At 38.6% G+C, this 26,606-nt stretch overlaps 1 protein-coding gene across 19 annotated transcripts in view; it reads right to left on the bottom strand.

The window, feature by feature from the left end:
• ptprk (protein tyrosine phosphatase receptor type K) overlaps positions 1–24,410 on the bottom strand; it is a 66,893-nt gene extending 42,483 nt beyond the window's left edge. For all 19 annotated transcript variants that reach the window (XM_077737446.1, XM_077737467.1, XM_077737457.1 and 16 more), the window contains exons 1-2: positions 24,098–24,410; positions 19,146–19,169 (exon numbers count right to left, since the gene is read on the bottom strand). In XM_077737446.1, coding sequence (XP_077593572.1) covers positions 19,146–19,169; positions 24,098–24,170 — 97 coding nt within the window. In that variant the 5' untranslated portion in view covers positions 24,171–24,410. The remainder of the gene's footprint in view (positions 1–19,145; positions 19,170–24,097) is intronic.
• Positions 24,411–26,606: the final 2,196 nt, after the last annotated feature.

Below are 26,606 nucleotides of genomic sequence, written 5' to 3'. Positions count from 1 at the left end.
ACTGATCTGAGTGGGACCTCCAGTAGGATACAAAGAGGAGACAGCCGCTGCTGCAGGAGAAACACTTTAACGTCAAACAAAGTGACTGTTTTTGGCTGCTGGCTGTATTGCTGGTTGTGACTCACGGCCCCGGAGACGCATAGGATCACATTCCCTTTGGCGTTCTTCGTAAAAACCAGCTCGACTCTGTGCATTTCAGTCCAGTTCCGTTCAATTTTGTTAAGTCTTTGTCACAGTGAGTTACCTCGCAGACTGCCCTATTTGGTGCAAAGGGCATGTAGTGCACCACTGACAACACGCATTTTTCTGCTTTGAACTCATACACTTATCTTGGAACTGAATTCTGCTGACAATAAAATGCAGAGTGAATGGGGGTCTGTGCAGAATGATGTGACATTTTGTCCTTTGTTGTATGTTTGTTGGTTTACATATTTCTGTCTAGTAGTTTTCTTGGATAAATTCAACAACAGTATGTCATGCTGCAAACTCAATGTAACGAGCTGCCTGGTAATAAAGCTTGTATAAATTTTGGGTTGGCAGTTATTAGATATGAGCCAATGGATAATTTTTAAGTTAATTCATTTATTTTACATTACCTGTATCCTAACATCTTTTCCATCAGAGTATTTTGAAACACTTTGAACTTTAATTCGATTAAATAGGTGTTTATGAAACAAATGTCTACTATGAACAACTACATATTTCGTTATTGCCTTCTATGGAGAAGTATACCATATTGTAAAGGTATATTTCCCTATCCCATGTAGCTAAAAAAAGTTGTACATCTTAGTAATTCAGTGAAACTGCTGTTAAGGGAAAAGTTCATGTCAAAGAGTTGTAATACAACATGAGAAGGTGTAATAGTGTGCTCTGAATCACTTAAAAGTGGAACACCGGCTAAAGTAAAATACCAGATGGTGTGTGTTTTGATTAGGTAAATTTCCAGCATCTTAAACTTTACAAGGACAGGTCAATTACATTTACCATGTCGACATTAATCTTGTCTGCCACTTGATGCTGCTAGGCATCCAATAGGGTAAACTAAACTATGAAACTGAGTGGTAAAGATAAATTTCCCTAATTACAAAACAAATGGCTTGAAATGCATTTTATTTTGAATACAAGTTATATTTAAAAACATGCAAGCATGGTTTCATATTTTTTTTATATATTCAAAGTGCAAAGAGCTTGTATCCAGATGGGTCATTATACGCTTAGCCATTACTCCATTCACAAGGACACTGAGCGAGAGAAAATGACTGCATGCTAATCACTTTCTAATCAGCTTCTGTGATTGGCTGCCTAGCTAATGAAATAATGGTGAGTCATTTGCATAAAATAATAATTACGGAAATTTGATAAAGGCTCAAGGGTAAAGGGGGCAATATACACACATCCATGCACATACACAGACAAAGGTTGGATGCAGTGTTCAATGGCTGGAGAGACATTTGTCCCTTGTCACTCAAATTATTTTGCACTTATTTAGAAATTACTTCCAACTGTTGTAGGCCAAACGGTCAAAGCGAGTGCTTTTGTTCAAAAAATATTCCTTGATAAAAGTTACCCAATGGTAAAAATCCAACAAAGCATTTTAAACAAGTTAATCATTTATAATTACACTGGTTCATCACAAGAGCCAGCAGAACTATACAATTTAGAAAGAGTAATTTGTTTTTTTTCCGGCTGATTCGGGGTCAGTCCTCCTGTGTGGAGTTTGCATGTTCTCTGCAGGCTTGAGTGGGTTTTCTCCAGGTACTCTGGTTTCCTCCCACATTCCAAAAAGATGCAATGTGAATGGTTGTCTGTCTCCTTGTGCCCTGCAACTGGCTGGTCACTAATCCAGAGAGCCTGAATTCAGCTGGGATAGGCTCCAACACCCTCTGCAACCCTTGTAGTGGTTATCTCAGCCAACTGTAGCCACCAGGCAGGGGGCGCCTGAATTTGCTGGCCAGCCAATCGCAGGAGAATAGGTCAAAGTTAACCTGAAATCATATAAGGTGACACCATAGGGCCCCACACACACTCCCACTAACACATATACCCATCTTCTCTCTCTCTCCAGTCACGCTTCAGTGGCCCTCTCAGCAAAGTGCCATCAAAGTCAGCACCCATACACACAGATTGCCTGTTAACCGTATATGTGGTCACACGAAGTCAGCCCAGCAAATACACATGATTGGCACTGAAACACACATGAACACACTCAGAGCTGTACTTTAATTGGAAATGCTGAAGGCTGAAAAATTTCTACTTCATCCCACAATGCAGTAATTGAATCTGAGGTGGGTGTGCTTATAAGCGTACACGTGTGTCTTCTGCTGAGTCAAGAATTTCTGTTGAAAGTGAAAGAGCAAATGTGTGTTTTTCATTTACGTCCTTCCGCCATCGACTATTCTCCTTTCCCCTCGCCCTACTCCCCTCTTGGAAAAAAAAATTCCAACATGAATTCATGCAATTTGGACGACCTATTATGACCATTTTCATTACATCGATGAAAAGTTTCACAGATTGAGAGACATTGATTGAGGACAGGCGTGACCTTGTTCATACAATGTAGCAATTTCAACATCCAAGACAAAATTAGCCCTCATTCAGAGTTTGAAATGGTTGATTTAAAAGAGAAAAAAGTTTAATAAATTAAAGAATTGAATGTCGGGCAAATCCTTCATCTGGGAAGAAAAGAACTTACTAATGACCTGTCATCAAAATAATGATTACAAAGCTTAGAAGAGCCATTGCTTGATGTCACAATAGCCCATTTGTTAGTAACACAAGATTCCAGTTCTGAAAATAAATGTGTCGAATAATTCAAATTATAGGCTAAGGAATATAGATTTGATTGTCTTTATGGGTACATTGTTACACTGTGTGAAAGACAACAGCGTGCTTACGTACAATGAATCTCAGTCTTAGTTTATATGATAAAATAGTATTTCCCCTTGTATACTGAGTTTACAATCAACCTCAGTGGGGATTCATTTTGCAGCCTCACATTTATCAATACAACTTTCCAGTATGTACCTATGAATCACAAATCTCCACTTCTGTTCTCTTTTTATGCTGACATTTCAGTTACTTCAGTATCTTACTGTTGGGCTAGATAAGGTACATAACCCACTTGGGTGCTGATAATTGGAGTGTTTTTTGTCAATCACAAAAGCCTCAAATAATTGGCTCTCCCAAGCAGGGAATGTTACTCCTCTCTCAGCGCTTGGCGTGAAGGAGTCCTTTAGCACCCCTCCCCCTCGGTGTCCTGCTAACCATGGGTGACTTCACACTAAAGTCCAGACGGCGTCAAATTTCACTCCCATCTCAGAAAAGTTAAGGCATTCTTCTCAACTGCCACTAAAGGTTAGTAGACCACAATCATTGTGGTTTCCGTGTTGTATCTCAAAATGCACACTCAACAGCTTTACTATATATACTAATGGGATGGCATTGTGAAATCTGACATGATGGAGTGTTCTGTCAGGCATCACAAGGTAAACATTTGCCACCACAGCAAAGTGAGAGTAGATGACGGCATCACTTAAGAGACAAGCCTATAAAACTCTGGGATCAGAAGCTATGTCAATGTGTGTGATTCCGAACGGAGCAGTGAGGGGGGTAATGATTAAGCCCTTCGGCAGCACTCAGCTCGCTCTCAAAACTGAGCGCACAGCTGGTAATTTAGTATTGAAATCCCCAAACGACAAGTCTGGCGAGCCTGCTTCCCTCCCCTCCTTTTACCACACACTTGACCTCAAAATGTGGACTCTAATTCAGGACCAATGTTAGCTTTTTCCAATTAAAGCTAAATGGTAAAAACCCAGAAAACTATTTTGCATAAATTGTCTTCGACGTGGGCGGACCATTGAGGGAATGGTTATTGCGTTGGGCTCACAGTTCTTAGATCCAGGCTTCAATCCTAGGTTCCAAGCTTCCTATGTGGAGTTTGCAGTGCAGGTGAAAGAAGCCTTATCTATGCTGCCAGTGTATACCAGAATTTTCCCACATTTTTACTCACGTATTCAATACTTCTCATCAAACACATACACACAGAATTACAGGTTACTCTATGAGAAAGAGGATACCAATTCCCTTGATCCTTCTCTACGGTGGGAGACGAAACCTTGCCGCAGCTCACCGGTGGATTACCAGAGAAATACCACACTATGATGCTTTATCCATTGCAGAAGATTTGAATGAGCCAATCACTAAGCAGACAGAGTGCAGTCAGTCTCTTAAGCCAATTGGGCCAGAGCTGAGGTTTTGGACTGAAAAGCAGGTCTGGAGTGGATGCGATAAGCGCAGAACAAACACACATCAAATGCCAGCCCACACAGACAGGAACACACTCAAATCGAAATACAGTGTAAATTGGGATAACTGGAAGTCAGAGGGGAAATGATGGGATGTGGGGGGTAAGCAGAGGTAAGTTAGGAAAAACCTGAGTGCAGAACGAATCCTACTATCAGGACAAAAAATATCAGTTAAATCCAAAAAATATCACTTAGTAGTCAGTCTGGATAGACACTGACTTGACCAGCTGACATCTCCAACTGTTGGACAAGTTAGTCCAAAAGCTGACCAATTTACTGGACAAACAGCAGGTAGGATTTAGCCCATCCTGTGGTTTAGCAATGGAAGCATTTCTGTTGTTCTGCATGCGTCACCAAAATCAGTTCTCAACACAACACACAAAAAATGACCTGAAACAGCACTAACACTGGACAGCAGGACAGAGTGAAGGGCATGGATGAATGGGGTTAGTCAGTAAAAAAAAATCAAATACAATACAGAAATAAAATTATACACTTAAGAGTATTTCTGTAGCAAAAATTACAATGCTTTTTGGACCTGTGAGACTGAGAAAAAAATAAACATGCAACCAAAACACGGAAGTAAAAGTGTAGAATGACACTTCTGTCTCACAACAAAAGATAACTAACGATAGCATTTACAGTCCTAGTGGAATTGTAGTTTTTCTCTTAGCACAGACAACATGCATGCAACACTGTGGTGGAAACCTCAGAAGCTCAAAATAAAAAACAAATACTCAAGGGAAAACAAAGATATAAACAGGTCAGACAAGAACCATCTCACCAGGGGTCTGCTATGATAGACATACAATGATTTCTTTTCAAAAGTCAGGTTTGGCAATGGAAGGCTTTAAAGACAGCCCACAAATAAAAATTCAATTGGATTTCCCAAGTGAACAGACCCTGTTTCTTGAACTGGTTACTTTACTTTCCTGCTTAACCGTAACCATTGTAGTTATTAGACAATACAATTTGATGTTGTGCTTTGATGAGTATTCGGAAGTACTTCACCTTAGACATAGAGCTGAAATTACTGAGTCATGTGTTAAGTACAATTTGATCTAACTTAAAATTGTTGACTCAACTGGTTTAACATGTTGCAAACAGGGCCCTTTTTAGAAACAGGATTGTGAAAACTACCCAATCTGATACAAATTTGAACAGATCAGGAGAACACATATTGCACATAATGCAAGAGTGCAAGAATATGGATGTTCTTTTCGAGGGAAATGGAGTCAAACACCACTTTGAGCACAAGATACCAAAGTGAAAGAGACCAAGAGAGAAGGGGGTATTACTAAGATATGCAGTACAGTAGTATAAAGCCCTGAACTTCACATTCCATCCAAAAGTGTGCATTTATGGCAAATGAGTATTGGGAGATGTCATCTCTTTACGATAGCAATAAGTGGCCCAAAGACAGGTGCTATTATATTTTATAATGAGAAAATATTGACCAAAAGCTATTGGGATTCGCGTTTGTGACTAGTATTGGATGTAAATGCAGCAAGATCATCACTTGTCATTTGGCACTTGTACCCTGCTGGGAGGATAATGTGGGGGTAAATGAGAGGCATTTTTGCAGTGCTTATTCACAAGAGAATATCCATTGCCAAAATATATCAATTTAATTTGGTACAGCCCTGCATCAACATCCAGTATGAATCCATGAAGTAATAGGGCTGAGGTGGCTTCACGGGTGCGGCTTTGAGCGTGGACCCATTGTGAAACGATGCAAAAGCTTTTCAAATGAGTTCAACCGGTTTCTACCTCAGGTTACGGTGCACTGCCTCGGGCTCACACATACGTGCACACCCAGACATTATTGTTACACATTTCCCTTCAATTATTTATGTTATCCGAGTCTGCTTTCATTGAGCCAAATAAACAAATCAATTCGCAAGTTTGAGGCTTAAATGGTCCTAGAAATAAGTGGGAAGTTGCAGGTTTTTGATTCCCTGTGCACAAAACCTACACATATTTATTTTGTATGAGATAAAATTAAGTATAAGGTTTGACATTCTGGCCTTACTTAAATGTAATGTTTAATGCATGTTTTCTGTATACTGGCTCCTTAAAATACAAGCATAGTGGAACATATATAACTGCCTTGAAACCGCTATACAGTTGCGGTAAACATTGGTGCTTCCAAATCCCATTAGCTACAAGAAAATTAAACATTTCAACTTTTCTTATTATGCCAGCACACTTCCATTACCTACAGTTACTCATACTAATGTTAATGTTCGTTTCCTAATTCGATTAACATCTTAGAATTTTATTAGCATAGATTCCTAATAAGGGTGATAAGGTTGTCTGGTTGCAATGTTGTTTTAAATGTGTCTAGTGAAGAAAAAAGTGCTCTAGAAAAACCACACTAACACACAGTTAACTAATTGGCTGCCGTTGACAGCGCTATACCAATCCAATCTATTTAAACGGGATGGAGTGAAACCGGATATGTAAATAGTTTCTGTCAACCCTCCCAGTTCAAATGGATTGGACGGCATTCAAATTCACAATACAGGGATAAAAAGGCCATGGGATTGGGCATCTATCATCATTAAAGTCACTGAAAGAGTTGACAAGGATGCTATTTGCTCGGTTAATCACTTTTTTTCAGTACTGCGCAGATATGACCATCACATGCACATCAGCTGACAGCCTAAACTGTCTTCTGTAAGCATAAAATGCTTTTCCTGACCATGGATAGAGAAGCCACGCCAAGGATTTGCGGACAGTAATGCATAAATTGTTTTGTTGCGCCTCTATATAAATGGTATTTTTGTCATGGATTCTCTGTTTGTAATATCTCTAATGGCTTATCAGAATTAAATGGGTTCAATATTCATCTTACGATGAACAAAATGTTAATAGATAAATATAATGTATGTTTTGGGGTTTTTTTAGGAGACACCCAAGAGAGTGAAAATATTTCTTCATGGTGGAGCAGCTACGATCTTGAACAGTCCTTGTGTCCTGGTTCCGGGCATTGACTCGACTAGGACTTTCTTTACAGTTTACCATTAAGGTAGGACAACTAGAGGAGGGCACCACTGGAGCATATACACACCATTCTCAATGTCCCCAACACCTTGATGCAAAAACACTGAACATGAACACCTGCTACAAAATAGTGGTTTGTCATTCCCTTAAGTTCTTTCCTGTTTAATTTAATGTGGAACTATCAGGATCACCGTGACCTTTTTTCCTATGATGTAAAAAGTGAGGACTTGACAAGAAATTAACGTAATAGATGAGCACAGAGTTTCCTACCAACCCTTCTTGCAATTGTTAATTATACCCTGAACGCATGAGGGATGGGCATAATTTATTAGATTGATTAGGTAGAAATGCTAACTGATAGTGTCTTCAACCGAGTTTTAATGGAAGCTAAGGCAGGCATCACTTGGCAGCAACAATCTTGGGTGCTGCTATAAAAACTTGGTTGCTGTTGTTGACATTAAACAGTAGTTAATTTATTCATTTACTTTAATGCTCCCATTTGAGGGTTGAAAATACGTTCAGACCGCAGCTTGAATTGACCCAAATCATATCTTCTAGCCTTTATCTGTCTGGAATGAGATTATTTCATCACGGTTTGAACCAAAAACTTTCATTTGAAATTCTTCATAACGGACTCAAAGCATCATATCGAAGCTATTTTGTTTTTAATGAGACATTACAAGATACTAGAAGTAAACAAAGAAAACATGCAAACAACATGTTCCAACAGAGAATAGAAACTGAATCTGAATCACAGTCTATGGATGCAGAAAACATCCAATTCAGGAATCAAGTAAATTGTGTCCTCTATAGCATCAGTACTTTAGAACTTTCCCATTATGTTGGTCTCTCTGACGTAGTTGCCATCTTTCTTTGTTCCCTGGACATGCTCACATGTTCGTTCACAAGCTCTCGGTCCATTGTGGCACTTGCAAGGCGAATTATGTGCCAAGTAATTATCGCTGTTTATGTTTGTTCCGTGAACTGTTGGTGGACCTTGATAATGAAAAACAAGTACAGACTGGTTGTATTGTCATAATCCCATCTATGAATACATTCCCGTCACTTCACCTCCTGATAATTCACCTTGAATTTCACTCTATAGTCATCAAGCCTAATTCTTTAGCATTTTCACAGCCTACTGTAAACATTGTCAGTCCGTACGTAATTCAATTAGAAGAGGTTGGTTCCAATGTGGATTGTGACACAAGTGACTGAGCAACAACAACCTAACAATCACTTCTCTGTTGGGTTGTTGACGTGTGTCACAGAATGGTGGTGAGATAGTTAAAATAGAAAAAAAGAAGGTCATTCTTTCTTTCTCTGAAGTGCACACTCAGGCAAATGGGGAGCACAGTCTTTTTCTTGCTCATTTTAATGTAAGTAATCCAAGTGGACAGGACGCTTTGTTGTATGCCGGGAGAGCCAGTTAGAGCGGCACAGAGACAGAGAGAGAAGGACAAGGGGGCGGGGATCACCTGCTTTAAATGTCCACTCCTCTTTCCCTCTTGGGAAACGATGACACAAGGAAACATTGATAACCATTTTTTCAATCTGCACAGATGGATTGTTATTTACCCAAATCAAAGCAGAATATTAAAGAAAACAACGGCATTCAATATTAATGTTCTGCCTTGAAACTTGAAGTAATGTAGATGAAGTTTGCCAAAACACACCAATACAGTATTAGAATGTGAACTCATTACTCCATAATATAATTCTGTTAGAATAATACAGAACAAAAAACAAACTGTAAAAAGGCCTGTATATGTTTGTGTGTGGTGACATGCCCACTGGAAGAAGTCTTTACAGCCAAGATTTAATATGTGCATGGCTGTCTACACATATCTCTGAATACATGTGAGTTTGCGATGGTATGCCAAGGGCGTAGAAAAAGAAGGAAAAAAAACCTCAAAACAACTTGAGGAGCAAAAAGCAGCTTCCTTGGACCGAATGCGTTGCCGTGGGCAATTTGAGTGTGGATGTGAAGATGCATGCTTGTGCGCTGGCCTGAGGCAATATGATTGTGAGAGAGTGGACTCAGAGAGAGGGTAAATGTCCATACAGTGTGCATTCCTGACTTGGCCCATTTTACATGGAACATAACTCTGCACATCATTTGAACCGAAAGCTTACTTGAATTTTTTGGGCAATATTCACCCACACAATTTAGAGTTATAGTGTTCTGGAGGTAACATTTTGTCTGAAGGACAACCCAGGCGCATGATTTAGTTTTCCTGGAACAACTGGTTTGATTTTTTTGGCTTTAAATGACTTAACAGACAAAACTGTAAGTGTTCCAATAATTGTTGAACTATGGAGATGTAGTAAATAACTACTGTACAATGTAAACATGTAAATAGTATGAGAGGCTACTTCTATAAGGGACGAAATACAGTATATGATACATCTACTAGCGCTTATAATGATCAAAAGATTCACGTCTCTGCTGGAATAAGTTAACTTTGCATTTAAAGTAGAGTGAGCATCTCCCCACTAAACACATATCTCATGTATCAAACACACACACTGATGTTTAGAATATTAAAAGGGTGAATCTGCAACAGCAGAAAGGCTGAATGGTGCACATTCCGCCATGCAGACTAAAGCTGATTTCATTATAGATAAATCTCATTTATCTATTCAATCTCTCTCTCCTATCTGTCTGTCACATTCTATTTCTCCCCTTTATTCCTACCAAAGTGTGTCATTTCCCACTTTCAGGTTTACTTTCTCTCCCTCTTTTTTTGTATACTTCTCTAAGCTCTTTATCCTTCACTCTCCATTTGTGTCCCTCCATCTATCGGTCTGTGTCATCTGTTGAATGTAATTGGTAAGCATAGATATATATATATATATGAAGGAGGAGCAATGACACTAGAGAGGAATAGCAGTAGAGAGATGCTGGGGGCATAATAGAGCGGGGAGGAGGATAAGAAAGAAATTGGTGCTGTGTTTGATAACTGAGTCCACCAAAGCAATCACAACGAATTCATCTCTGGCTCTCTGCATTCTTTCTTTGCGCTCCAGCATTCCCTCTGATACAAGCTGGCCTCTGTAATACAATAAAAAGCTTGGCTCTGCTCTACATGAGTGTGTGTGTGAGACAACTCTTACTTCAAACTCTCGGTCTCATCATTGCAGTTCTTCCACTAAGGTGTGTTTCAATAAATCACGCTGTCACACACGGATGCAAGTGCACAGTCTCTGCTTAATAAGCTGTATTCAGAACTCCTGGGTTAGAAGAAGCTGAAACTGCACAAAACTAGCTATTTTCTTTTCTTTGGGGGTTCTTTTTTTTCTTCTTACCTATTTTTGTTCTGCAATGTTTCTATTGTATTCATGTTTTATATCCTTGACTGGGTGGGTCATGTTGTGCGACAGCACTCAGTACTGATAAAGCAGGTGAAGAAAGACAGATGCAAGGACACACTGACATGCAAATAATCTAATTCTAAATCACAACAATTTAGAACTATCTAGTTTTTTGTAAGTATTCATCACTTATCTTCAAACATTTATTGAACAACTTAAAAGCCAACCTGCATAAACCAATTTTGCTTGACCTTTTGCAGACCTCAACATCAAAATCCCATCTAACTTTCAAATACTGCATTTTTTTCCCCCTCTTAAACTTTCTTGCCAAAACTTTCAGGACGAAAGAATGTAGCAAAACTTTGAACAGCAAACTGTGTCCAAACTATGTCGCACCGTTGTGTCAGTTCTGCATGTTGTTTCCTGTGCCTCATTCAATTCTGCCCTGAGCAACTACCACGCCGCATGTGAGGAATTTGTCGCTGGTCCAAAAGCATGTCAAACATGGACTGGACAGACGGAGAGGAGGCAGACAAGTGTGGAAAAAGAGCAAAGAGGGTTGGGGGAGGAGGAGAATGGACACCTGGACTACTCCTGAGGCTCTGCAGGGAGGTGAAAGGAAGGAGGATGGGTGGAATGGTGATGGGATTTTCCCGGCTGTAACCTGTATATGTGTATGTGTCTTCCATATGCGCAGTAGTGCTGCAGGAGTTTAACAGGGGGTTGTACCAGATGGGAGTGCACCCAGTAACGCACACAAACAAATGACTGATTCCAGCCATTGCCATCTTGTAACCACAATTTAATTCACAAAGATTGAATAAAGTGGAACAGACGGCAAAAAACTTCTGAGTGCAAACCTCAACCCCGCTAAGAATCACATTAGGCCAGTGATGTAGTGAACTCCATTTGGTCAAAAGATTTTAAAAGGCAAACTATAGTTTCATAGAATTGACCACTCAATTGATTATGATGTCCGTCCCAAGGAATAATGTCAGCACATCTCATGAGACTAAAAAAGACTAATAAATGAAATCTGCTTTTACAATTGGCTGATCTCAACAGGCGTGGCCATGGCAAGTCACTCGGATGATTTGTTAGAACCAGCTTTTGCAACACATGCCATTCCTGGCACGACACAACCCACACATTTTTTATCTTTTCTTTATCTGAGCTTGGATCAAACATGATTGATCATGGGGTATTGACCAGGAATGAGACCTCCTGCTATCTGAGTGAAAATCAGCAATCTACCCCTTTTCTTTCAGGGAAAAGGTTTCCACATTAAAAACAAAATGGAGATTGATGAGCTTTATGGAAAAGATTGTGTTTGCCAATCGTTTTTTACTGACTAGAAGAGAACTCTTGCAACTCTTTGTTGTTATAGAATAACAGATTTTATACTCATTGAAAGGATGGCAGCTATTCACACAGCAAGAGTGGTTGATCTTTGGAGCATTACCAAAAATGCCTGTTTTTCATTGAGGCCCTTTTTAAATCAGAGTAGATCCTTCAAAAAGCAATTGTGTCAATCTGCCCCCATCAAACATGCCACTTGATAGACACACAGACATGAATGCGTGCACACTCTTCACTTCAGAGTATTCTACGGGCCACGTCGTTTTGGTCAACAGCCTCTCTGTAAATGCGTGTGTATGAGACAAAGGGCAAGGGTTAATGATGTCCATTAAGATTCATTCCAGAGTTACTGCAAACGCAAGTACACCACACATACGCACACACATGCAGTCTGTCAAAGAAGACCATCTGACACTGGCCTGCCATTTAGGCTAAATAAAATCCCTGCATGCATAATCAATGACGAACCAAGAGCTCAAAGTCAACAGGGAGCAAGTATCACATAGACACGCCTTTCATTCTGTTTTCCTTAGGCCTTAAATATATATTTTCTCTTTCTGCCCGCTACCTGAAGTAAAAACATGAAAAATACTATTTTAGATTATGAGAGCAAAATAGAGCTGAACACTATCATTGCTTGATTGTTTTTTCTAAAAGGGGACAAGGAACAGAATGAAGGGCCAAATGGAAGGTAGCTGGACATGATGATATGATGATGAAAGGCATGAAGACAGATGAGGATGCAGAAGATAGGCGGACATGAAAATGGATCACATGCTGTGCTGGCCTAAATTAAAATAAAAGACTGACTTTTCCATCTCTATAACAGTCCCTCTCGTCTAAAAAGCATCAAATGCATGCGGTTCAGCTGACTAAACATTGAACAACATTATAATAATGTATTTTTCTTCTCTTTTTTTATAACTAGAGAGCCTCTGTGCCACTCCACGCCACATTTAGCAGCAATGTTCACCGAAACCGTGAGTGCTTGTGCTTAATAATCAAGTGACATGAAGTTGAGTGATCGGCGTAACGAGCGACAGAACGAAGAGGAAGCGAGAGGTCAGATGTGAGACAGACAAGTAGATTTAGAGAGTTTGCAATATTGCTGTATAATAACCAAAGACATATTTCTCAGCCTTTCTCTCAGCTTATTTAGTTTTGACTGTGACAGCTCAAATATAACCTCAAAATGCTATGAAAAAAGTGCAAAAGGAATTTTTATTCCTCTATTTAGTGTCAGTATTCGTCATACAGAACAGGAAGCTTGGTTTTCTCTTTAATCAGTCCACAAAAAAGGTCTCCACCCAAAATAGAATGTAATATTTGGACAAATTCTAAATAGCACAATTTATTTCCTGCGATTCCAGAGAAACTGACTAAGTAGACCATTAAACTATGTGTGAGTAATGCCTTATGCAGGACTAAGTAGTCATTTTACCCTCCACTTCATCTCACTGACTCTGCCAAAAGTGAAAGAATGTGAAAGAGAAACAGACCCTTGAAACACAAACAACGTGACCTCACAGTAGAAACCTGTGAACTCTTGGTGGATGTTTCCAGCTAGTTAGCTCAGTAAGTAAACACACCTACGGCAATAAGGGTCAAAGTCTATTTCTCTGGACTCCTCATGAATGTAGGCTAATGATTTGAGATCTGAGATCTGAGTCACTGCACATACCTCACTAGTTCCTGGTCTGTTTCCCATATGTGTGACTAAGTATTTAGTCAAAAAGTAGGACGACAGGGACTGCCTGAGCCCTATCAATCATGCAAACCTTTCCCTCCTTTTTTGATATAGATTTTTTTTTAAATCTCAGTACTGCATAGCTATCAGCAGATATGAAGCAACTCCGGAATAAAAGAGTGCAGCTGGAAGTTTGTGTCACTTTGTTCGGTTCTCATATAGTTTTTTATCGCACTTGAAGCAACTATTGCTTCCTCTCCCACACACTCTTTTCTGCCCACCTATCTTCTGAATCACATTCTCCCATTTCATGGAAAAACTGGGAGTGCCAATGTATGTCACTTCTTTCAAAACCAGAGTAGTGCACTTGGTCATTCATATTCATTACAATTCTAGATAACAATTTAACATAATAGTTGTTTTATTTGTTGTTGGGTTGTTGTAGACTGGTGGCAAGCATGCACATGCCCATGACCTTGTTCCCCACACAATAATGTGGCCAGACAAGGACACACACATAGAAGTGTATCGTGTAAGCAACTTGTACTTGACCAAGGTAAAGTACAAGTGGTTAGTTTGGGGCCAGTGAAGGGGAAAGTGTGGCTAACCGAAACCACATGGGGCTCCTAACATTTTGCAATCCATGTGTGCCTTTGAAGTGTGTGTTCGTGTGTGTATAGTCTGAGAGTAAAAGTGAAAAATGTGGGGCTCATGCCGTGTTTAAATCAAAGCTGGTTGGACCTACAATATGTAAAAAGGGCATTTGTGTAGAACAGGCGCAGAAATATATTCACTGATAAAAATAAAATAATGAGGTAGTATTTAAACACATTTTAAGCCTCTTAGTTGCAAGGACACGTAAGAGCAGAATGCAAGTTTGTAAAAACACAAAAAATTGCATTGTTTGTATAATGGAGCATACTTCAAGAAGAAATAAATATTGATGGTCTTTTGATCTGGAATGATCTCGCAACTATTGCTATCAAGTGGTTAAACATACGCACAGCATAACATTTGGATTCTGCGTTATGCAGATCCATCCTGCTCAACTGTAGAACGGCAGGCATCCCAAAAACGGAAGCATAAAACGCCCACCAGTTTCAATCTAATGTGACAAGCAAAGGAGAAGATCTTGCAACAGACATCCAAACAGTTCCGTGTAGTGTAATAGTGTGAAAGACTTATTCATGCATAATTTGTTAATAAAACATTAGATTTATAAATGTACAGTCCCATCAACCAACAGTATCTTCCAATGTAATTCAGGCAATCAGACTGATTAATACACTCCTGTATTTGACCTGGTTTACAATCTGGAGTGGAGGCTTCAGAGTAGAATGTAGACTTCAACAGCGGTTCTATAATAGAGGTGCTTAATGTTAACAGACACTTCTCGCTAGATAGAGAAATATTCCCCAGGTCGCTATTGAAGTGTTTTTGTCTTGAGTGATTCCAGGCTTACCACTGAACAATTTGTTTTGATTTAAAAAAAAAAACCAAAAAACTAAAGTGAACTCTAAGTATAACACCATTCTAAAGCCTTGTTAAAATCAAGTTCAGCAGAGGCAGGAATTTTACAAGACCAGGTAATGCTGGGTTAAGGTAGTTGTATATGTGTGCGCATGTTTGTTTATGACATTAAATGCAAGAGACATCCTATGTCATAGGAAGACATAGCAATATCCTCTAACTGTTAGCCCAACAAGACAACTCCATTTGTTTGCACACACATTTACACTGAATTTACTTTAGGGCGATTGCAGACATTGTGACTGTTAAGTGAGTCACTTAATACAATAAGGCAGTGAATAAAAACAACAGACAAGTTGGGGTGTGTATGTGTACGTGAGTGCAAGAGAATAAAGCCGAGGTAGGGATAAAGACCAACCAAAGCATTCCAAAAGAAAGTTGCGAGATGGCAACCAAGAGATAAAGGCAATTTAGAGACCTTGGCAAGATTTAACTGAAGAAAAAGAAAGAAGAAAATGTTCTTTAACTTTCTAGTTTTGAAATCAACCTTTTTTTTCTATCCTAACATAGAGGTAAATTTCCCTTTTGGCTTTTCCGAAACAAAACGTAGGTTTATATTTAGTTTCACATGTTTCTAAAAGTTCTGTTATGCTTTTCTTATTTATTTCCAGTGGGATTTTCGGGATTTCTTAATCTTCACACTATTCCCGTGGTGATATGATGACCTACTTTGCCATTTCCACCTTTAAAATCATTTGTGCACTTTATCGCTGTAATACAACACCATTCCATCTGGATTTAACAACACAAAATCCCACCCTGGCTTTTGTTGGGAGGGGAAACAGAAACTGAAGAAAAGAGGAGGGTGCTGGGCGGCAAATTAATACTAAGAATACACAAAAAGTGGGGGAGGGCACATTGTGTTGTTGATGTTAGTAAGCAATAAATTCTTAAAGGAGGAGACTGACTGATCCTAACATCTGGGAGTTGCCTGTGTATTCGAGAGGTGAGCAGAGTCCAGCAGACACAGTGGAGTCAGCTTAGATGAAAAATTACAGTGCTGTGGATTCTTTTGTCAGGGTGTAACTGTTGTAGATACCAAAAAAAATAAGACTCGGATAAAAGAATATTCAATATTACGTCCAATATTAAACTTGGCTATGGTCTTTGTCCTGTAGCAGACATTTAAAAATGTAACCACAGTTTTCCTTATCTAAATTTGTGGCGAGAACTTACTGCTGGATTCAAATATCAGCAAGTATATTATCGGACAAACAGAACTTGCTAGACTTTCCCATGGGCATTTAAAGAGTCAGTGAGAAATAGCATGGAAGAAATATGGCTGGAGAATAGTGCCTTGAATATTGATTCCTACAAAAAGCTATTGTTTAATTTGATGAATGAGGTTGAGGGGAAAAAGTTGTCTACGTTATAGATGGTTTAAAATACTCTTTATGAATATAGGATAGCGTTGGAAATTATTTTAAATGAAAGCAAAATCATCAAATAATAGGTGTAGCATAGCGTTTAATTGTTAGTCAAATGTGAATGGTGTTTCATTCTCTTGTTGATAGAGGTTCTGAAATGTCTAAAAAGCATCTTAAACTTGTCACCCACATTTATCTTGGGAAGATCTACCAATGAAATATTTGCCCCTGCTGACAGACACGAACAAGAATGTGCAAATATTAAGATAAAAAGTACAGTTTGAGATGATAATCTTAATGGAGTGGTCATCCGCTTGTAAGCTCCTGATTCACAGAGATAGAGGGGTTTACGTATCTCGAAAGCTTTCCAGCTATTTCAAAACCAAATCAGCTTAAAGATGAGACTTATTGAACATGAATGCAAAGGACAGTAGCAATGTGGGTGGCTGACAGAGTCTAAAGAAAAACATCCCCTAGGATTTTCCCATGACTAAGATCAGGAATCAGACAACCATTAACGTACTGCATATAGGCTGCTTATGGCTACTTTGGTGTGGAAAAGGATGTGATGCTGGTTTCATGACAGATGTCCTCCTAACTGGACTAATGGAGACCACTTGAGCCAATGCCCATAGCAACATACAGGGATGCACAAAAGAGCCCTTTGGCGGCCACCTGAAGGCTGTTAAAGAGCCTCAGTCACGCACTACATTTTCAATGAAGAGCACTGTCGCATTTACTCAACGTCCACTAAACATTCTTGGAAAGTAAAATAAATTGACGTCATGGATGATTTATCTTCTTCGTGAACAAATGCTGATGTTTCTTGCCACTTTAAAGTCAGTTTCTTATCTCGCCTTGTCTAATTCAGCTCTTTGAGCGGATAAAAATAAACATTTAAACTGCACATGCCCTTAAAAAAGCACACTGTGGAGAAATTCCTATTGAAATCTTCAAGAAATGTAGCTTTTTTACAATAATAATCGTCAGCCCAGTCACTGCACACTGAGTTTACACTTAAACCAAGTGTATCATCAGATTTACAAATCGTTTAGGATGAAGTAGTTTGTCTTGAACTCATTATGATCAAATATTTGCCAAACACACAAGGCATCACTAGAGCTTTCTAACTGTGACCAAACTAACTTTCTGATGATTCAGTTATGTTCAGGCTTATTTCATTACTTTCCAGGGTATTGACAAAAAATTAAGAGAGAAATAACAGCTCTATGTTACAAGAACAAAAAGAACACGGCAAAAAGAACTGAAGCAAGGACGCAAATTAATGCATCTATTGGCTACAAAAAAATCATATTTAAAAGAAAAAAAGTAGTTAAAAACGTGTTATACAGAAGACTTAACCCTGACACTAAACGAGCGGTGAAAGTGTTCACAAATCTATTGTTACAGGGACCAAGCTGAGTCTATATCTACTGACTTTAGCTGGAACACATGTAAGAGCTACCAAAGAACTTGTACTGTTTAATGTGAACTGACAGTATTTCTGCACCGCTGCTCTTCCATTAGGTTTCGGTTATTTTTGTATTAAATAATGCGTTTTACAAAGGAGGACTTTACAATTCTAAGACTCATACCCACACGCACAATAGCAAAGAGAAATTCTTTTTTTTCACTTTTTATATGTATTTTTTAGTGACTGAACCCAAAATGAACTGCTGAGAATGTTATCAAGTCTTAGGGCAATTCATGAAAGAAAGTGAGAAAAGATAACTGAACCCAAAGCACCCAATGTCTGTCTCCCCAAACAAGGTTTCTGTGGTTTATGTTACTAAGCTTACACTTTTCACAATGAAAACCAACTCCCACCAAGCAGCTAGTGGAATTGTGAAAGAGGAAGATAGTGCTGGAGGGAAGAAGAGAGAAGTGCGTGAGACCAAGTGGAAGGACGTGGGTTATCCCAAGAGCCATTGAGCCAAGAACTTAGCGCCATTGTTGGCCCTCACAGTTGTCCAAAAACAAGAAAAATCGAATTGGGTCATATGATCCGCGAGTACTGTATTGTGAAGGTGGTCAAAAGAGCTGCGTATGAGGGTGATGACTGAACTAATTTAACGAGAACCAGCGTAAGGTAACTGAAGAGCACCTGGAGACTTCAAATATGCCACCGTGCTGCCAGACTGCTCACTGAGTGACAAGTGAATTAACGTTCGTGTACACAAATGACAAATAGATTTACAAACAGCCTTCTAGATAAGATCAACAAAGTACCTGCAAAGGAGTGTACAAAAAAAATAGGTCCAGGAAGCACTGATTGATGCATAGGAATATGTAGTAGCATTTTAGTACTTACCATTTCTACATCCTTTTACCATTTTAAAAATGTTCCATAACACACTGAATTTTTTTGGCATCTAAATTAAATGTAATGCTTAATAATGACATAACAGTTTAATTTCTTCACAGCCTTTTCGGCCAATTGAGATGTTTTTTTGACTACTAAAGCCATCACTAGCAGTGAATAAGTTTAAAAATGGAATGACAAAGTACCGACATCAGGATGGCCACAAAATAATGGTGAGATGGAGCTCAGCAGTTTGCTGGATAATTAAAACTCACCCTTTTCAGAGCGTCCCATGTGAGCTGAATCCGAGAAAGCAACAACAAAAAAACACAATAAGACAAAATTAGATGCATACACAAAACTTTCATTCATTGTATTTAGAGCAACATTATCCGCAATGTTGAAAAAGTTATTCCCAAATCAAATAGAGGCAAAATATGCAAGGAAACAAAACACTTTAAAGTAAACACAAATGATCAAACACCTGCCTGTAGGCCATAAATATTTGACGGAAGTGAAAAGACCCTAGCACATGTTACCACATACAAAATTAAACAAACAGATGACTGGCCCAACACCACCTTTTAACCTTTGCCTCAACTTGTGCTAAACTTGAAAATATTCATTTCCAGGCCTCACCTGCTGCATAGTAGTGATGTTACCATGACAACTTTACTTCCCTTTTGTTTGTTCCAATTGCGCTTTACTATTCAAACAAAACCCTACAAAATTCTTGTGAGAATTAGGCCAACTAGCTGTGTGTGTTTATATGTATGTATGCCATGCAATTAATCAGCCAAGTGTTGATTACTCAATCTTTCCCTGAGCATGTGTGTATGTGGTGGAGAACTGAGTTTTACTCTTCTACGTTTGGACAGCTGTGACCTGCGCCTAACTGGGTAAATAACCCTAGACAAATACCATCTTTCTTCAGGGATAGGATATTTGCTAGATGTAGGATCTGGTCCAAAAACATTTGCACTTTCCGTATGCTTAGACATTGATGGAGTCAGATATCCAAACACCCTCATAGTTAACTTGAAGAGAAGTGGTGAACACCCCTTATAACAATCGGAAAAACTACGTAAAGTATTACAGTTGTTATACGCATTCCAATATTTATGCCAGAATTTCTAAGATTTACAATTTTTACAAGTATGTCAAACTTTTAATGGTGAAAAGGTCAAGCTGTTGTAGTTGGCCCTTATCTTGAAAAACCTGAAAATGATCTTTTGCACGAACCAAGAAGGTCACACTATATGCAGCTGGTATGTCTTTCAATCCAAAACCCTCCGATTCATTCAAGCACACAAGTCTAATGAGGGATTAGCTAATGAATTCTCTGAGCAGATTAATTACATTTTCCGCACGCGCGTGTGGGTGCCTGCAGACCTCATCCCCCCCAAACCACTGAAGAAATGAGCCAGTACTTTTAAGAGTTTTTTTCCCTCTTTTTTTTTCTAATCTGCAACCAAATTGAAATCCATAGAAAGAGATGTGCTTTGAGCAGAGAGGCGTTTGATTTGAAGAGAAGACATTAAGGAAGATTGGCGCAGCGGCAAACTGAGACATTATTTTTAACAAGAAAATAAATAAAACCTACTTTGATTTGGTCACACTAGCATGAAAAAGAATTTGCGATGGAATCTAAATGAGAAACAAAGTTTTTTACATGCTTCTCTTTGTATCATTTTACTACACAGGGCTTATAAAATCAGCACACTGCATCTTTTTAAGTGACAGCACACACACAAAGAAGACATGACACAAAAACACACAAATGCACCCCTCCTGCCGTTTTCACAGTCTCTTGAGTGGACGAGATGCCCACGGCCAAAAACCAATGGTTGCATGTTGTTGTTTTTTTCCCCCCTCCTCTTCACTTTAGCTCTTCCTCATGTCTTTTTTTCCGAGAAAAAAACACATTTCCATTTCATCTTCCAAACGGTGCCGTAAAGTCATTATAATTAAACCAACTTTGTTCTTATGCGCGGAATCAAAACGCGAGATTTACAATTATAATTAAACCAGCTCTGATGTGATTCGCCCAGGGTAGCTAATGGGACACAATTATTGCACTTCATTAAGATTAAAGACGCCGTCAATGCGGGTCAGCGCATTTAGAGAAGTTGTCACGTTGACATGCAGTCACTTATTGACATTGTAAAGGCAGCAAAGCAGACACGCTGGGCCACATTTATTACTCAGAGCATGGAGGTGATAAGCCGAAACGAGGTTGCCGCAGAGCAGCGATGATAAGCGCAGACGCCAGAGAGAGCCCCCGTTCACATTAAGCACCATCATTTAATATGGCATAATTTCATTGGGACATTATAAAATGGGGAAAAGTAGAAGATAGGGCTACTAAATGAGAGTGATTTACAGAAAGGACATCAACAATCCCGAAGTAATTTGACACTGTTAATTCCTTTTCGACTGATCTGCAATTCGTCCTTGAGTGCGTTTGAAGGAGATGCACAACACGTCTCTGCTGTCAATCACTGTTTTGACCAATCACAGCTTTACATTTCAATGGAATGATCATACATTCCAAGTGGTGAAAGACAGAAGCAGTGACTGTTATCATTTCTTCTTTTTGGACCCAATCAGGCCATAACAAATGACAAATGACTTTAAATGAAGAGGACTTTTGCATTGCAGGAAAACAGGTTAAAGAAAGTTCAATGTTGAATTAATGTGATGTAAATGATGTGCAAAACTTCTGTCTTTAGTAATTTTTCTATCTGTATTTTCAGACACCAAAAACAAAGTGAGAACTATCTAAGAAAGGCAAACTTCATATTTGAATTATCTATTGAATAACTGGTTGCCAGATAAAACGTATGGAGGAAAAATATTTTTTTTGTAATGAAAAACCCAAATTAGCCCCAAAATTGATTCATTGCCCTGACCTACAATCAACACAAAAAAATAATTGCAACAGTTGCCTATTCTATTTTTTTTTTTTTTAATTTTCTGTACCGCTTATCCTCACAATGGTCGTGGTTTCCTCAATTGGTTTCCAGCTAATCACAGGGCTCACACTCATCCCTAGGGACAATATTCAACCTACCATTGTTTAGGATATGGGAGGAGCCTAGAGTACCTGTAAAAAACCCACACAAGCATGGGGAAAACATGCAAACTCCAGACAGGAAAGTCAGAACCGACCTGGGCTTGAACTGTGAGGAGACTGTGCTAACCACTCTTCTCTTATGTCGCCCTTCTTATACATTTTAGATGCAAAAATAGATACAGTCTCAAGAGAATAAATATATCATGATCAGTGCAAGACATCATTCAGATCAGCTAACAAGCCAAGTTTGAAAGCAAATAAGCAACTGTTGCGTTCTTTGAGTCATATACTGTGTACAGTCATGCAGAAAAAATAGTTCAATTCTCCAGTCTCATTTACATCTGTTTACTAAGGATATGTATAATGGCAACCATGGACCAGGAAATGACATTGCTCATTGGAACATGAGAAATGTAGTTATATAAATCCAGCATGAAGATGCAAACACCCTATTTTTTTACTAAAAGTCAAGCAATCTTACTTAACTTTGACTTTATTGTACATAATATGCAAAAGTGTAGCTCGAAACATTATCTGTTGAGATTTCATAGTCTGTAAGACTATAATCATTTTAAACTGTTAGGATTTTCTAAGGAGATTCTTTTGGAAATTGGACCAACTTCAAAAAAACATGACGGAATACTTTGTCCTTGATAGTTGAGGTTTTACTGCATTTTCCCATTTAGAAAAAAAACAAATTTCTTTCTCGCACTGTTTTTTTCCACATTTACGACGACCCACCTCTAGGCTATGTAAAGCAGCATCTCGTATTTACTTGCAAATTAACTGTGCTCGCATTCCCGGGGAGGCCTCAAAGAAATTCCACACATTTGTTGCCCTGCAGACCAAATGGCCCTGAGGGAGGGGAGCCAGGGGAGTAGTTAGGGGATGGAAGGGTGGGTGGGTGAGATGAGGGAGGGGCTAGGCAATAAAGCTCACCCAAGAATTGGTAATTAATGTATAATTCTTATGCAAATCAACAATGAGCCTGGGATTTTTTTTTTGTTGTACCCCCACTGCCTCCCTCCTTTTTTTTGGCACAATTTCTGGTCATGCCCAGCACATAAATGAAGCGAATCACCTATAATAAAGCTTTAGTGAGGTGAGATTGGAGGTCAGATCTTTCAAATACATACAACACATAAACTCTATCTAGGTAGGAAGTGCTGAGAAATGTGGAAAAAATCAGCTACGTGATGCCTTATTTTGAAAACAAAGATTGTATCATCACATAGCGGTGGTGCGTTGTTTTTTTTTTTGGTCGTAAAAGACATGTACTGTTCAATATATTACTTGTCACTATTTTTTCTCCTCTTGGGTCCTATAGAAAAGAAATGTAAAAAGCTGATGTTAGGGTTAATGGAGAAAAAAACCTGCTAGATATTAATTTAGGATGATTTCTATTTTATTTGCATCCATCACTGTGAATGAAGTTTTAAGTGATGAATATGAATCAAAACATGTTTTCAATTGTCATCACAACATTGAAGTGAAATTTTAGTATGTCTATTGATATTGATCTTTTTCATCTAAACCCACTTCATGTCAATAAATATCACCGCACGACATTGCTTAAACACAAACATCTAAAAAAATGAAATTTGATGAAGATTTATAATTCAAAAGTATTGGGACACCACTGCGTGCTCACTTATAATAAAATACAAGTTGTAATTATTTGACAGTTTGAGATCTAAATGCAAATTATTCAAAAACAAACATATCTCAACCAACATCAAAGCATCAAAGGTCAACATTTCATTACAAAACGCGATGATTAAAGGAAATGATTGATTTGATGAAGTTTTATTCACGAGCGAAAAGAAAAACTGACTCCCGATTTGAAATAATGTACAACGCCAGCGCACCCTCCGTTGAGATATTTCTCTTCGTGAGCAAACATTTAACCTTTTTCTCTCACACCAACGGCTAAAACTTGCGAAGAAGAACCTTTAAAAGTTGTCCGATTGTGACATTTTTGATCATTTTTGGAGACATTTGACCAAACACGGCGGGTGTTGCCAACTTTTCTGCTCCGCCTGAAACACTCACCTGGCAGGACCTCGCTAGAATTAACAAACACGAGTTTCGGGACAAACGCATCGATTTAAAACATATCGGACAAAAAATAAGTATCCTTTTATGTCTTACCTGCCGATATCTGCCCGTAGATGCTCCCAAAAGACAGGAAGAGTCCCAGCAAAAGAGAGAAAAGTGTATCCATGTTTATGCACGGGGTCCGGGCGAGAGTCTGAAACACAGTTTCCCCACACAAAGTTTTGCTTCTTTCGTGAGTTTCTCTGTCTTCGAGTGTCTCTGAAAAGGTTTTTATTTTTACCAAAAAGGAGTAATCGTGCTTATTCCTGCCTGGGTTGCCGAGTCGAGCGCTCCATGATCTCCTTTGGCTTTTCTCGCTTTCGGCTCCCAACAAGCTCACTCACTAGGAAGCCGCACTTTGAGTGAGGAGGCGCGTGCGCGACGGAGTGCTGATGAGAGAGCAACCTCGTGCACGCGCGCGGCTCTATGACGTCACGTTGTCAAAAAGTGCTTGATAAATAAACTTGGCAAACATTCCACTTTCATACTATAAAGTTTGTAAACCAAACAACTATTTTTTTGTCAATACATCATTGATTTGAGTTTATGTTTGCATCCCAAAACAAACAAGGGCTACAGTTTTTATTTAGTTGTTTTCTAAACTGTTTTATCCTCACAAGGGTATTGGGGTGCCAGAGACTCTCCAAGCTGACTTTGGGTCAGAGGTGAGGGACACCCTGAATTGGTGGCCAGCTGACGGTCAACCATTTACACTCTAGATTGTCCAATCAGCCTACTATGCATGTTTTTGGAATGTGGGAGGAAACCCGAGCACACGGAGAAAACCCACGCAGGCCCGGTGAGAATACGGAAACCCCACACAGGTGGTGGGGTTTGTTTCTTATTTCATCATTATTTTAATGATTCTGAATGTATGTGAAACCACTATTAGTATATTTTGATTAGGATTCATGGGAGTTTTCAGGGAATTCTTTAAAACAACAAAAGTTGGGAAAGAGGATAGTTTTTACCTTATAAATGCTTTTTCACCAATTAGGCGAGGCATTACATTTAAATATTTTACATGAAGTGGATTTGGTTACGTTTTGCCGACTTTCTGTCTGAAGTATACTCTTTTTTTGCGGAAATATGTGAAATATATTTACTATACACCAAACATCCCATTTCCCTCTTATGTTTACTTACGTATTTTGCTTTCGTGGAGGTCTGGGCTGTGAAAGTCATTCTCAATTTTTCACACATTGGCACCTTCTATCTACACTGCAGTGTTTGTTTTCGATTCCAGGGTTAGTGTATTTACTGAGCTTTTTTTTTGCTGTCATATTGTAGTGGAGATTTTTGCAGCCTCAACTCATAATTGGAAGGGGCTTTTACTTGTGTTCGACTTTTCATAGATAGAGGAGAGACCCATTAGTAGACATACTAGTTCTGTATATATAAACCCATAGCAAATTCATTTGCAGTCTCAATGGGAAAGACGAGTAGTGTTTAGATCTAGTTCTGAAGCCTCAGCATTTAAACAGAACAGCGATGCAGAAGTGTGTTTATATTAGAAATAAATATGAGCAGACTTCAGTTTGTCTTTGCTGAGTCTTTTAGAAACACACTCAGTTCTTGGATATGCAAACTGGTATTGGTGGAGTCTATAAAAAAAAACGCATGCATGAAATATGTACTTGTGTATGCTATTCATTTCACTCAAAGAATCCAGTTTTGCAACTCATCTTTTAACATGCTTTTATTGTTTGCTTGCAGACACATATTTTGTAAACTCGTCCAACAACTTTTAACTATGCTATGCATTCGTACAAAGTAAAACCAATATCTCAGCACCGGCTTCTTTTGTAGCAGGTATGTACACCTTTCAAAGTTGAAATGATGAAGTAAAATTGATTGTTTGGTGGGATGAGGGGTGGTATGTACTATGTCGATGTGCATAGTATTTAATTTTGTTCCAAGTTTTGGCCTTGAACTCAGCTAATCATTTTTTTTCTAATATATTGCATATAATAGCAATAATATCAGAACTTTGGGCAAGTAGCATGGTCTCTGGGAAGTTGGTTGATCTCACGATAGAGTCTTATGATAAAAAAAAGTAAGACAACTGGACCAGTCATGTTCAGCACAGTCCATAAAGTTGATGCATGCTTCCACAGCCAGGTTATATATCAGAGATTACAAGCATCAAAAGTGTTACATTTTAATTTTTTTTGCAATCATATTGTCTTCAGACCTATACATGACCTTACCTGCTTGTTTTTTTTTTTGTTTTACTTGCAAAAACAAGAACAACAACAAGTGTATTTATTTTACTGCTTGTACTATGTTCACTGGAATGTTAATGAAAAATGTAACGGTAAAAAAAACATTTTTTTTAATCTGAAGTAGTTTGATAAAAAATGTCTCTCACCTAAAAAAAGAATTAAAAAAAATACTTGAATTTATATATTTATATAGAACAACTGTATGGATGAAAAATGTAACTTGCCCCCAAATAAATGGAACAAGCCACATATTTATTCATCTATTTGGTACATTGCTTATCCTGGTCAGGGTCATTTCAGTGCAGAATGCAATTGCAACTGACTTTTGGATGAGAGTG

The sequence above is a fragment of the Stigmatopora nigra genome, chromosome 2 (assembly GCF_051989575.1).
Source record: "Stigmatopora nigra isolate UIUO_SnigA chromosome 2, RoL_Snig_1.1, whole genome shotgun sequence".
Taxonomy (NCBI): domain Eukaryota; kingdom Metazoa; phylum Chordata; class Actinopteri; order Syngnathiformes; family Syngnathidae; genus Stigmatopora; species Stigmatopora nigra.
This window is presented reverse-complemented; position numbering and strand designations above follow the sequence as displayed.